Consider the following 12,876-nt stretch of genomic DNA (forward strand, 5'->3'; position numbering starts at 1 on the left):
CCAGGGCGGTCCCGGGGCGGTGTTGGCCGTCCCGGGGCGGTGCCGGGGGCGGTGTTGGCCGTCCCAGGGCGGTCCCGGGGCGGTGTTGGCCGTCCCGGGGCGGTCTCGGGGGCGGTGTTGGCGGTCCCGGGGCGGTGCCGGGGCGGTGTTGGCGGTGCCGGGGCGGTGCCGGGGCGGTCCCGGGGCGGTGTTGGCCGTACCGAGGTGGTGTAAGGCGCGGGGCGGCGGCGGCGGCGCTGTCTGAGGGAATGCGCACGGCCAAGATGGCCGCTGCTGCCGCCGCTGCCGCCGCGGGACGTCACCGTGAGTGCGGGGGCGCCGCCGCGATGGCGGAGCGGGGCCCTGAGGGCGGCGGGGGCGTGAGGGCTCCCGGTCACCGCGGGGGGCGAGGGCGGGAGGGCGGCGGCGCCGCCGGCACCGCGTTACACAACGCCCGAGAAGCGCCTTTCGTAACGCTGACCCGCGCGGGGCCGGCGGGGCTGCGGCTGCTGCTGCCCCGAGGGCTCTGGGGCCGCTCATTCACCGCGGCGGGCTGGGCAGGGCGGTGGTGGGTTTTCCGCTAAACGGGCCGAAGGCTGCGAGGGTTCTTTGTCTGAGAGCTGCGAGGCTCGGGGGTCTCTTTACCCGAAGGCTGTGAGGCTTGGGGACCCCCTCACCCGCGGGTCCCCTCACCTGAGAGCGGCGAGGGGATCTCCTCACCTACGAGGTCTCCTCACCCGCGGGTCCCCTCACCTGAGAGCGGCGAGGGGATCTCCTCACCTACGAGGTCTCCTCACCCGCGGGTCCCCTCACCTGAGAGCTTCGAGGGGATCTCCTCACCTACGAGGTCTCCTCACCCGCGGGTCCCCTCACCTGAGAGCTTCGAGGCTCGAGCGTCCCCTCACCTACGGGGATCTCCTCACCTACGAGGTCTCCTCACCCGCGGGTCCCCTCACCTGAGAGCTTCGAGGCTCGAGCGTCCCCTCACCTACGGGGATCTCCTCACCTACGAGGTCTCCTCACCCGCGGGGTCCCCTCACCTGAGGGCTGCGAGGCTCGAGCGTCTCCTCACCTATGGGGTCCCCTCACCTACGGGGTCTCCTCACCTATGGGGTCTCCTCACCTACGGGGTCTCCCCACCTGAGGGGCGCAGGTGTCCCCTCACCTGCGGGGTCCCCTCACCCGTTTTTTCTGTATTCGTATTAATTTTTCCCCCTCTGCGGTAGAACTGCCAAGGAGCCGCCCTCCCGTTTGAAAGCGCAGAGAGATCCACGCAGCTTTGAAACTTGTCTTTTTTGTCCTTCTCTGCGATTTGTGCGTAGCGTCAGCGCCTCAAAAAGCCATAAACTAAGAATCGGGAGAAACGTGAATATTTGTGTTTGGAAAGAGTCTTTCAGGACTCAGCAGTGCTGGAATTGAAGTTCTTTAGTTTGCAGCCTTTTATATCGGCGCATTCACAGGCGCCCGCAGCTACACACTCGTAATCCCGAGTAAGAAGCTGGATTGTCATTGATTTCAGCAGGTTTTGAGGTCTGTTCAGGAGGTTATTAGGGAACTGTGAGCTGGAAGATGCTCTTCCCAGCGGGTGGGTCGGCTGCCGAGGAGCTCTGTGCTGCCGGGGCTCAATTGCTGCCGAGCTCCCGTGGTCTGACAGGGAACTGTCGCACCGAACAATAGCCGGGGGTGCGGCACTGAACCGTCCTGTTCATCGTGAGCAATTCGCGCTGTTGTTACGCTGAAAAAATACCATGTAATGACTATGAACTCCTGAGGAGAATGAAGTGTGCTTCTGAGAAGGCAGGCTGTGACCAGCATGGAATCGTGTGGAATGGGTGGGAAGGAACCTTAAAGATGATCCTGCTGTGTTCAGCTCTGGGACCTCTGACATGGGAAGGATGTGGAGCTGCTGGAGGAGTCCAGAGGAGGCCCTGGAGATGCTGCAAGGGCTGGAGCCCCTCTGCTCTGGAGCCAGGCTGGGAGAGCTGGGGGTGCTCACCTGGAGAAGGAAAGCTCCAGGGAGACCTGAGAGCCCCTTCCGGTGCCTAAAGGGGCTCCAGGAGAGCTGGAGAGGGAGGTGGATGTGGGAAGACTTGTAAAACGCTGGGGTTTGGCTGATGCTGAAATCCAGACTTTCAGACGTCGTGATTCCTCGACTTCTCTGATCCCAGGGCCTGGAGCTTAAGGGAGCAGAGGCTCCGAGTGTGTCGGTGTGGCTGGGGGGGGTCAGTGCTGTCCCGGCCGGGTTCTCAGCGTGCCGTTCTCTCCCCTGCAGTGGTGCGGAGCAGCCCCCCGCTGCGGGTGCCGGTGCGGTGGCAGGGCCAGGCGGCGGCCGCGGTGGTGACGGAGAGCGCCAAGCCCCGGGTGCAGCCCCAGGAGCGGTAGGTGTGCACGGACGGGTGGGCCCTGCTCCCCAGCCCTCTGGCTCCCCCTGATACCGCGCTGCGGTTCCTGCAGAGCCGGCGGGGCCGCGGCTGCTCTGTGTGTGTGTGAGATTGTTTATCTGGCTGGCTGCACTCCCCCGGCCTCCCGGCTCGGGCCTGGGGACAGCGCTGTTCCTGCACAGCTTCCGAGGCCCCGGCCCACGACGCGCCCGAGGCGGTGCAGGAGCAGTGGAAGAGCATTAATTATGGTTATTGTGCTTCTGGTTCCTGCTGCCTGGGTTTGGTCGGAATCCACAGCTGAGACCATTCCTTAGACCCTGTTTTACAACCTCCCTTAGAGCCTGCAGGTGCCAGGCAGCTTTCTCAGTGTGTTTCCAGCTAAAGTCCGTGTTACAAAGTGGTTACTTTTTAAAAAAGCAAAGATCATGTCAGTATTTGTCACTGGCCATTGGTGCTCGTAGCTCATGTGTTTGTGGAAGCAGGAGGAGCCTCTGCATAAGAGCTGCCTCTGCAAAGGACAAATGCGGGAGGACAAGCTGGTTGTTTTGTCACAGTAATAAAAATAAAAGCAGGAGGTCAGTGGGATGTGAACTGTCTCTTGCTTCCCTAGGAAACCTAAAACTGGCATCTTGATGCTGAACATGGGAGGCCCGGAGCGGCTGGATGACGTCCACGACTTCCTACTGCGCCTCTTCCTGGACAGGGACCTGATGACGATGCCGGCTCAAAAGTGAGGAGCGTTGGGATCTCCTGGGGCACAGGCAGTGTTGGCTGATGTACCCTCTGTGCAGAGCGGCGTTTCTGAGACCGTCTCAGCCTGGGAGCAGCAAGAAGCGGCGTTAGAAATAGCCGGGCCGAGGCGGTTCTCTCCTAATGCAGCTTGAGGCGTGGGAAGGGGGAGGGAGTCAAACATCAAACCAACCCCACGGTGCTGCGGCGGAGATGGGGGGAAAGGGGAAGGGGTGGTGGTGTGGGCTCTGCCGTTAACACGTGTACCTCTGGGCTGCTCCAGCAAACTGGCCCCGTTCATCGCCAAGCGCCGCACCCCGAAGATCCAGGAGCAGTACAGCAGGATCGGCGGCGGCTCCCCCATCAAGAAGTGGACGGCGGTGCAGGGAGAAGGCATGGTGAAGCTGCTGGACAGCATGTCCCCCCACACTGGTACTGCTGGGCTTGGGCTCTCTGGGTTCCAAGGGTGTGGTGTGGGTCTCAGTCCTGCTGGGAGATCGTGGCGGGGATGCTGCAGAAGGCTTGGAGAGAAAGGGGTTCAGTTCATTGTGAAGTCATTAGAGGGCTGAAGAGGAGGTCGCTTGGAAGCAAAGACAAGGCTCTGTAGATGAGCAGTGCAGGGCCTGGCTCAGCGATAGCAGAGCCCCACCTGGGGCACAGCAGGAGATAAGGCCAGGCAGTTTGGCTGGGGTGGAAGGAGATGCTTTCCTTGCAAGTCCTTCCTTCACCATGAGAAAACTTGAACGGTGCAAACAACCTCCCTCCCCTCTCTCAGGATCACAGAATGCCTCTGAACTTGGCTCCCTCCCAGCGGGGAGCTGTGACCTGTGTGTGAAGTGGGAACACTAAACCTTTGTCGCAGGAGAACTGCTGGGGGAAGGAGAAGCCAAGAGGGGAGAGAGCTCTCCGTTCTCTTCAGCTCAGCAGCTTTACCACATGTGGTGCTGCAAGTCCTCTGCTCCTTCCAGTTTCCCTGACCTTTGCTGATGTGCTGCTGGTGTGGCAGGGAATCCCCTCCACGTTTGACAATAGAGGCTGTTTCATTCCAAGCTGTTCTGTACTTCTTTGTGGCCCCTGTGTCAGGCTTGGACAGAAAAGGTTAGAACAGGAGTTGGAAGACTGCTAAAAGGGTCTGGAAGGTAAAAAGTGACACTCTTGCAAGGCTGGAACCAAGTTCATTTCATCTGTTTCGTGTGTAACGTGTCACTGGTGCCTTCATTCAGGTGCTGTTCAATCCCTTTTCCCACAGATGTGACTCCCCAGCTTCACTCCAGCTGTGGTCCCTGCAGGCACAGCCAGAGGCCTGCTGTGGCACCCAGGGCAGGAGTGTTCTTAGAGCAGGAGTCCCTGCAGGGCCAGGCTTGCAGCAGGTTCTGCAGATAAGGCTGGGAAGGTTTATCTGCTTCTTCCCAGTGTCCCACTCCCACTTTTGTTTGGTGAGCACTCTCCGTGCAGTCACACCCACCTCTGTGCTCCTCTCACGCCTGATAAGTCCTTTGGAGGCTCCTTTTGAACCATGGAATGTGCTGAGCACGGCCAACCATTGCCTTCGGTGTTCCTTCAGAACAGCTTGGAGCAGCTGGATGTGCTTCCAGGCTGATCAGCTGGGAATGTTGTGTGCTCACAGGCAGGGCTTTGGGAGCGCTGAGCCCCGTTAATCAGTAACTGGGTGCTGCAAAGGAACACTTTTAGGGTCATTTTGCCTTGATCTGCCAGAGTGTTACTTCCAGGTTGGCCATGATTTTCCCCAGAATGTTCTTTCCCGGGTTAAACTCCTGCTGTCCCTGCTGTGGTTAGTCAGGCTCTCGTCCTTAATGCCATTCCAAAATGTTAATGAGGTTACTGGCTCCGAGGGCTCCCCAAGTTGGGTTATTATTTGCTGCTGCTCCCAGCTGGGACCTCTCCTGCCTCCTGCAGAGAACTGGGGCTGACTAAACCTGTTTTGTGAATCCTGCATAAATGTACGGAGCGCGGCCCAAGCACGGGACATCTGCTTCCTTCAGAGCCCTGCTAAATGTTATTTCAGAGCCAGTGACCCAGAAACCATGAAAAAGAAACTTTGCTTTTGTTCTCCCGAGAACCTCTGTCCTCTGCTTAAGAAAACAAACCAGCAAACCTGCCCTCCCTCCCCCTAACCAAGCCGTGCTCCCAAAGCTGCCACCCGAAAGATTAGAGCCGGGAAACCTGCAGTGTCCTTGAAGAGCGTAGTATTGCCTCCAAAATTAAGTGTTTAAAGGCAGGAAGGTTTCTGTGAACCTCCTCCAGAGGCAGAATGGAAGAACACGTGTCCCTGTTTCAGTGCCACTGCTCTCCTGCCCCAAACATTGTTTGGGGTCCTGCTCCTTGGGGGTTTGGTGCCACTGGGGCAGGGCAGGCAGCTGGAGCTGCGGTCTGTGCGAGGACATCCAAGTGTTCCTTTAGTGACCCTTTTTTTTACCAATACGTCCTTGAAATCAGGACTTGCCCAGTGAAACATTCCAGGCTGGAAACCACACCCCTGCTAAACTGAGGAAAAGCAGGAGGGTGATGTTCCAGCAGAAGCAAACCACAGGTATAAATCACTTTTAAATTCTAATCACGGCGAAGCGAGGTGCCGGAGGAAGATGGGTTTATATGGCAGTGGTTAGAAAAGCAGCCAGGCAATTATCAGCCAGTTTGTTTCGGTCTGTGTGGCTCTTGTCCATTTTACACACGTTGCTGTGAGTTCTCATCCCTTCTGTGCCGTTCCTGTCCCTGTGCCCGGGCTGGCAGCGCCTCACAAGTACTACATCGGGTTCCGCTACGTGCACCCGCTGACCGAGGAGGCCATCGAGGAGATGGAGAAGGATGGCATCGAAAGGGCTGTCGCCTTCACCCAGTACCCCCAGTACAGCTGCTCCACCACAGGTGAGCGCCGGGGCAGGGCAGAGGCACGCCCGTGGCTGTGAACTCGGATAAATCGATAAAATGATTACGTTGCGCGACCTCGGATAGGATCGTTCCCCTTTGAGACTCTCAGCTCTGATTCACGGTTGCATTTTAATTGTGTGGCAATTTAAGATATCTTCATGCCTTGCTGCCGAGCTGCTACAATTTGCCAGGGCCTGGCTGAGCTGGTGTTCTCTGCTCTCTGTGTTTCAGGAAGCAGTTTAAATGCCATTTATCGCTACTATAATGAGAAGGGGGAGAAGCCGAAGATGAAGTGGAGCATTATCGACCGGTGGCCCACACACCCCCTTCTCATTCAGGTGTGCCTTTGAAGCCTTCGAGGTTTATATATTTTCTTTTAAAATACAGAAAAAAAAGTACTGGGGAGGAATAACAGGAAGGCTTCGGAAGGCTGGGTGGCATTCCCTGGATGAGCCACCCGAGCGTGGTGCACGCTGAGGGGAATTTGGGAATTCTGCCTGTGTGGGTCACTGGGAGCAGCAGTGCCTCCCAGTGCTCCCAGCTCAGGTCTCTGCTCTCTGTTCCTCTGAGCAGTGCTTCGCTGATCACATCCAGAAGGAGCTGAACCTGTTCCCTCCGGACAAAAGGAAAGACGTGGTGATCCTCTTCTCGGCCCACTCGCTGCCCATGTCTGTGAGTGACCCGGGGCTCTCCTGCCCTGCTCAGCCCTGGGCTGTGCTGGCTGAGGGGAAGGGTGTGAGGACACAGCTGTGCCAGGCCAGTGTGTTCCCTGGAAGAGAAAGGGCTGCTGTGTCTGTGTTGCAGGTGGTGAACCGGGGTGATCCGTATCCTCAGGAAGTGGGAGCCACAGTCCAGAGAGTCATGGAGAAGCTCAACTACTCCAACCCTTACAGGCTCGTGTGGCAGTCCAAGGTATGTGCTCGGGGAAGCTGAGGCAGGTAGAGCCTGGGCAGGGTTCTACTGAGCTGCAAACAGTACACCTTTATTTACATCTTCATTCATTTTAACCACAGCCTTGGTCAGGCCAGCCCAGGTTCTGTTCCTTTGGGATTTAATGGTGGAAGTGAGCAGAGCAATCAAAAGCAGGGGAATACCAGTAACTGTTTCTATCCTATCCATACTCTAGTCTGTGTGGTCCTGCCCAAGAAAACGTGAGGGTGGTTTGCAAGAGTGATTTAATGAGGTGTTTTTCTTTATTTCCCTGGTTTTGTTCCAGGTTGGACCAATGCCTTGGCTTGGTCCCCAGACAGACGAGACCATTAAAGGACTGTGCCAACGAGGCAAGAAGAACATGTTGTTGGTCCCAATAGCATTTACAAGTGACCACATCGAAACCCTGTATGAGCTGGATATCGAGTATTCCCAGGTTTTAGCAAACGAGGTAAATGATTTGTGGGGTTTGTACCTGTTTGGGCAGCGCTGCTCTGGAATTACTTCTCCTGGGTTGCAATTTGCTTTGTAGCTGCTTCTTGCGATGTGATTCTAGGGCAAGCTTTATTTTTCTTGCAAATTGAAAATTAATCTGAACTGGCTTAACCACAAAACAGGTGGGAATTTGTCTTTCTAGATTTAACTCTGCTGTTATTGCTAAAGAAGAGTAAATGACTTTTTTGGCAGCAAAGCGAAACGTTGCAGCGTAGTTATTTTTGCTGCATTCAAAAAACGTGGCACTGCACTTTATTCTGTCATTTTTGAGGCGCCTTCTGAGTGAAGCAGGAAGATTGTGAAGGGCCTAGCAGATCTCACTTTTTTTTTTTTTCCTTTTTCCTTTCGATCCAGTGCGGAGTTGAGAACATCAGGAGAGCAGAGTCCCTCAATGGCAACCCGCTGTTCTCCAAGGTAGGTGCTTTGTGGCTGCAGAGGTGTGCAGCCGCGTGGTTCCTGCTGGAGCGTGGATGTTTTCCCGCAGTTTTAACGGAAATGGCACCCCCGGTACCTGTTCCAGCGGAGTGGTTTGTCGGGCCACGTTCTGCGGGGTTTTTGTTAGGAGGGGGGTGCCCGGCTTGGTGCCCGGCGGGTCCGGGCCGGCTCCCCCTGACTGTGCCCCCGCCCCGCAGGCCCTGGCAGACCTGGTGTGCTCCCACCTGCAGTCCAACGAGGTGTGCTCCCGCCAGCTGACCCTGTGCTGCCCGCTCTGCGTCAACCCCGTGTGCAGGGAGACCAAGGCCTTCTTCGCCAACCAGCCGCTGTGAGCCCGGCCCAGCCGCCCGGCACAGCCGCCCCCGTCCCACGGGAACTGCCCCGGGCCAGGAAACGGCCCCAGGCAAGGGAGGAGACCCCGGTACACACTCGTGGTCTCTGTGAACCTCCCGTGACAGCAGCTCGCCTTTGGTTTCATTTTTCCGATGTTTTCTTTGTGCTCCAGAAGAGTTTGTAGGACGTAGGGAAATGAGGGCATTTCTCCTGTCAGGTGTGAGGAGATCTCGTGTCACCCGACCCCGAGGGCGCTTACCCTGAGCCCGGCACTGAGAAACTCCCCCAGCTTTTTCAAGTTAGCTTCTCTTTCTATGCAGGGTACGTTTGTGTGCAGGTTGGGCACGAATGCGTTACCTTCAGCTTGCCAGGTCAAGTGTGCAGTTATTTTGGGTTTGCTTAAGGTGCAGGTCTGACCGGCACAGTCACCAGTTGTCTCTTCTGAGAGGGACTTTGCAGCTGGCTTTGGAGACTTTGGAAATCAAGTGACTTCTAATGCTTTTTAACAATGTGTGTATATATATATATATTTTTTTTTAGGGCATAAAGATAAGGCTTTGTTTTGTTTGGTTTTCTCCTGCCAGAAACTTCCAGTGAAAGCTTAGCTGGGACAGTAGAATGCACAAAAATTGTTTACATTTTCTAGAAAAAACATTGTCGTTATCTGCAGGAAAGCATCTGAAGAGCATAAGTTGAAAGGAATAAGCCTTGCTTGGGTGATACTGAAGAACATGTTCCATTGCAACTGCGTGTTTCAAATCCAGCAGGAGCGTGTATGGAAACATGTTAAGCAGAATGGCTTTTTAAATTATTGTTATTTTTCATTAAAAAGGGCTTTCTCAGTTTGGCTAAGTAAGTTTAGGAAGTCAGGCTTGCTCTCCAGGAGGTTTATAGATCTCCTCTGTGCTTTCTACTGTGCCACAGCGCTGTGGGTTTTGTGGGATGCCTGTGGAGTGCCATAGGTGGGATTGATCTGGCTCGATGGATGTTCTTTAAACGGAGATGATGAGTGAGGAGTGATTTACATTTGTACACTGCAGGTGCCTGAGGGGGCAGCCCCAGGGTGCTCTGGGCCAGGAGGGGCTTTGCTGTCCCCACTCAGCCCCCCAGGCTGGGCACAGGGGCCCCGGCAGTGTCCCCTCGAGGCACAGGGACCTCCCCAGAGCTGTGACCCCGTTCTGTGGGACTGAGCCATACCCGTGGTCGTGCGGCTGTCGCCTCCTCGGGGGCACGTTTACTTGATGTCCTTAGCACTGAAATGCTGCAGGCTGGCTCCTGGCAATCACTGCTGGTGGTTGGGAAGCCACGCTGCTCGTCCAGGTTCATCTGCTCAGGTAAAGGCGAGGCACGGCCAGTTTGAACCTCTGCTCTTTGCAGAACGGTGTTTAAGGAGAGAAGAGGCCTCTCGTGGCGTGTCAGGGGTTTGTTTGGTCCTGTCCTGCTGGAAGAACTAAAGGCAGGATGCTAAAGGAGCGGGTGGACGTGTAGGGCAGCCCGTGGGCCAAGTGCTGCCTGATCCCTCTGGAGAGCTGCCTGTCTCCACTGCCATAGCTGCTTCCCAGGGGGAGACAGACTGAGATTCCTGCAGTGCCAGAACCTCCTGCATCACTGCTGTCCCTCGCAGAACTAAGTCTTCCTTGACCCTCCAAGCCTGTGCCTGTGGCAGTGGCAGGGAGCCAGAGGCATCTCTTCTCCCTCTCTTGCTCCATCCTTGCTCTCTGCTTGCTGCCTTGGCAGGAAAGAGGAGCACAAATGTCCAGCATGTCTGGGAACACTGGCCTTACGTCTCTCCTTGGACACAGAACTTTCTCTGTTCCCCCTTCTCTGTGTGCCACTTTGGGGGCAGTGGAAAACGATCTGGTTTATCAAATCTTCCTACTCCTGTCTCCTCCCAGCTGAAGGGGACGTGGACCTTGGGGTGGCCCAGGCTGTGACCAGCACATTTCCAAGTGTGGAGAGTGAGGGTTACCTTCCTATGAACCTTGTGGTACTATAAATACAGGCTGGCTTTCCGTTCCCATGCTGGAGAGAGCGCTGAAAGTACAAGCTGGCACTGATTCTGAGGCATTATGTTTGTCCCCAGTAATAAGAGGTACTTAAAATTCACTTTTGACTGTTCTAACCGCACGTGGGATAATTACTCCGTTGCTGCTATTAGGCCATCATGTAGAAACCACTTAATTTCCCAGCTTTTAGCGGACGGGGCCTGTCTCCCGGAGCTGCTGGTACTGTTTGTTAGTTTTCACACAGGTTTTTGAGGAGTCCCTCGTCTCTCACAGCCCGTGTCACTGGGTTGGGTGAGTGTCTGCCCCGAGGAGGGATGAATCCCATCTCTGCATGTGCCTTCCTCAGCCCTTTCCAGTGGTGTGTAGCTCCCGAGTTTGCAGCCTTGCTCCTGCCCGCGGGTGTTCCCTGTGTCCCTCCTGCACGTTGTGAAACCTTTGGTGCTACTGACTCCGGACCCAGAGCCCTTCCCACGCCTGCAGCACCTGGGAGCCCCTGCTCCTTGGACCCCAGTCCAGTGGGATTGTTAGCAGTGGCACTCCTGCTTCCCACCAGCACTCCCAGCCAGCGCTGTGGAGCTCTGGCCTCGGGATATCGACTGGAAATCAAGGAGTTAGGAACAGGAGTAGTGTCCTGAGGAAAGAAATGGGAAGTAAAGGGGATGTGGTTGTTCTCCTGATTTCACTCTCTGTAGTTTGGCTTTTGTCTTTTCTTTGCTGAGTTGAAGTTTTTCTCCTTTGAGCTCCTCCCTCACGTCTCCCTCGGTCCTGGCTGCGCTTCAGAGGAGGTGGGAGCTTCCAAAAGGTGCTGTGACACCGAAAGGTGTGTGCAGGGTGTCTGAGCACAGCTGAGTTCAGAGGGGCCAGGCTTTTCCTAGGCACACCTAAAAGCTCAGTGTATTCTCCCTTTCCACTACCCCAGAGAGCTGGGAGTCACCATGAAGTGTAGGCTGCAAGTGAGAGCAGTTCCTTTGATTCTCTTAATGCCAGATGTGCACAGGTACTTGCTTTTAGCCCAACATATGCATTTCAGATTGACCAAGGACTTCCACTGATGTAACACAGCCCGTTTGGATAATCCCACTGTGTGTTGTTTGCCATAAGGATGGAATCTCAATTAAACTTTTTTTGGAAGAAATGACTGAGCCATGTGTCTTTCTGAGAGCCCTTTATGCTGGTGTTTAGGGTGCTCTCTGCACCCCTGAGTCAGGCTGGGGTGAGTTACACCCCCTGAAGAGGCTGGAGAAGACGGTGACTCCGAGGTTTGCCCTGGTTTGGTTCCCACCTGTGCTGGATAATTTATTCCGTGGTCTCTGGGCAGCTCCTTGCTGATGTTACAAATTAAGTGCTTGATTGATTATTTTCTAGAGCAGTGATTGGAGCTGTTGGATACTTAAGCTGATCCATTAGTGAGCTGTTGTTACTGAGTTGTGACAGGGAGAGAGCGGGGTGGATGGAGGCTGGGAAGAACGGAGGAGAGCAGCGATGGTCCTTCCTTCCTTTCCTCTGGAATCTCAGCTTTCTGTTTTACCTCCAAACAGGGATTTGGCTGTGTGAGCACGGCAGAGCTTTAGCAGTGTCATATTTGAGTCTGACATTATGGAAGCACTTTTCCTTCCCTCCTTCCTTCTGAAGGGCTCACTTTCCACCTGCTTTCCCGCTTGGCCACATTCCTCCCTGTGTTTCTGTGAGCAAATTCCCGAGTGTGTGGGCTGTGCTGTGTCTCATCCCGTGTGGAAGTACTTGTCTCCAGCAGCACAACCTGGGGTGCCCTGGGCAAGGGATTTATTTATAATTCACCATTTCAAGCCCTCAGGAGCAGGTTCTGCTCCTGCCCGTGGAGCACAGGGATTTATGAATTTGGACCAGGTCTGAAACGTGCCCTTTTTTTTCTCTCCTGCTAAATTTGTGCTCAGCATTATTTAATTTGACTCCACTGGCCTGGCTGGACAGCGTCCTTTTCAGGTGGACTGTGTGTCTGGAGAGGGATCATCTCCGGGAGCCGCGGCCTTTGATCCCCCGGGCTCAGGGGTCGCTCTGGGAGCGCCGCCCGTGACATCCCAGCCCCAGAGGCCGAGAGATCCCGGGGCCGTGAGGGGGAAAGGAAGCCCTTCCTCACCCCTGAGGTGTCGGGACCGGGCTGGACGGGGCCCGGAGCACCCCGGGGCAGTGGAGTTGTCCCTGCCCGCGGCAAAGCACCTTTTCCCCGATGGCTGAGGGGCGGCGTTCCCTCCTGCCGGTCTGTGGGGGGCTCCGGCGCCCTCAGGAATGCGCGGGAAATTCCCCTCACCGGCGCCTCGGGAAGCCGGACCCGGCGGCTGAAATACGCGGGCAGAGCTGAGGGCAGAGCAGGACCGAGCCTGGACAGAGCCCTCAGGAACAGCAGCGCCTCCCCAGACAGCGCCGGGATGCGGGATCCGGAGGAGCCTGGAACTGCAGAGCAGGTACGTGCGGCTGAGGGCGGGCGGGGGCTCGCAGACATTGCTGGGCCTGCAAGCGCCTCACGCTTCGTGTGGGCACAGGGAGGGTCCTGCTCAAGGAGTTCGGAATTCGTGGGGGGGGGTGAGATCATTTGCTGCTGCTATTAATTTTGGCGGGAGAGTGATGTGGTGTGTACCCTCTGGGAAGGGCTGTGTCCTCTGGGAAGGGCTGTGCCCTCTGGGAAAGCTGTGCCCTCTGGGAAAGCTGTACCCTCTGGGAAA

The 12,876-nt window shown here is 56.0% G+C and overlaps 1 protein-coding gene across 1 annotated transcript; it reads left to right on the forward strand.

Moving 5' to 3' along the window:
• Positions 1–233: 233 nt before the first annotated feature.
• Positions 234–8,790, forward strand: FECH (ferrochelatase). Its single transcript, XM_017839136.1, has 11 exons — positions 234–303; positions 2,252–2,357; positions 2,971–3,090; positions 3,373–3,521; positions 5,841–5,975; positions 6,210–6,316; positions 6,552–6,650; positions 6,783–6,890; positions 7,195–7,359; positions 7,758–7,817; positions 8,036–8,790. Exons 1-11 carry the CDS (start codon positions 249–251, stop codon positions 8,168–8,170), a joined length of 1,239 nt encoding a protein of 412 aa, XP_017694625.1. The 5' UTR covers positions 234–248; the 3' UTR covers positions 8,171–8,790.
• The last annotated feature ends 4,086 nt before the right edge of the window (positions 8,791–12,876 follow it).

This window comes from Lepidothrix coronata, unplaced genomic scaffold, assembly GCF_001604755.1.
Source record: "Lepidothrix coronata isolate B3197 unplaced genomic scaffold, Lepidothrix_coronata-1.0 Scaffold377, whole genome shotgun sequence".
In the NCBI taxonomy this organism is placed as follows: Eukaryota; Metazoa; Chordata; class Aves; order Passeriformes; family Pipridae; genus Lepidothrix; species Lepidothrix coronata.

Bases quoted from the DNA above. Each gene is read 5' to 3' on its own strand.
- FECH (XM_017839136.1), top strand. From the start codon at position 249: ATGCGCACGGCCAAGATGGCCGCTGCTGCCGCCGCTGCCGCCGCGGGA. The intron at 5,976-6,209 runs GTGAGCGCCGGG...TCTGTGTTTCAG, and splicing joins GTACAGCTGCTCCACCACAG to GAAGCAGTTTAAATGCCATT. The intron at 6,891-7,194 runs GTATGTGCTCGG...GTTTTGTTCCAG, and splicing joins GGCTCGTGTGGCAGTCCAAG to GTTGGACCAATGCCTTGGCT.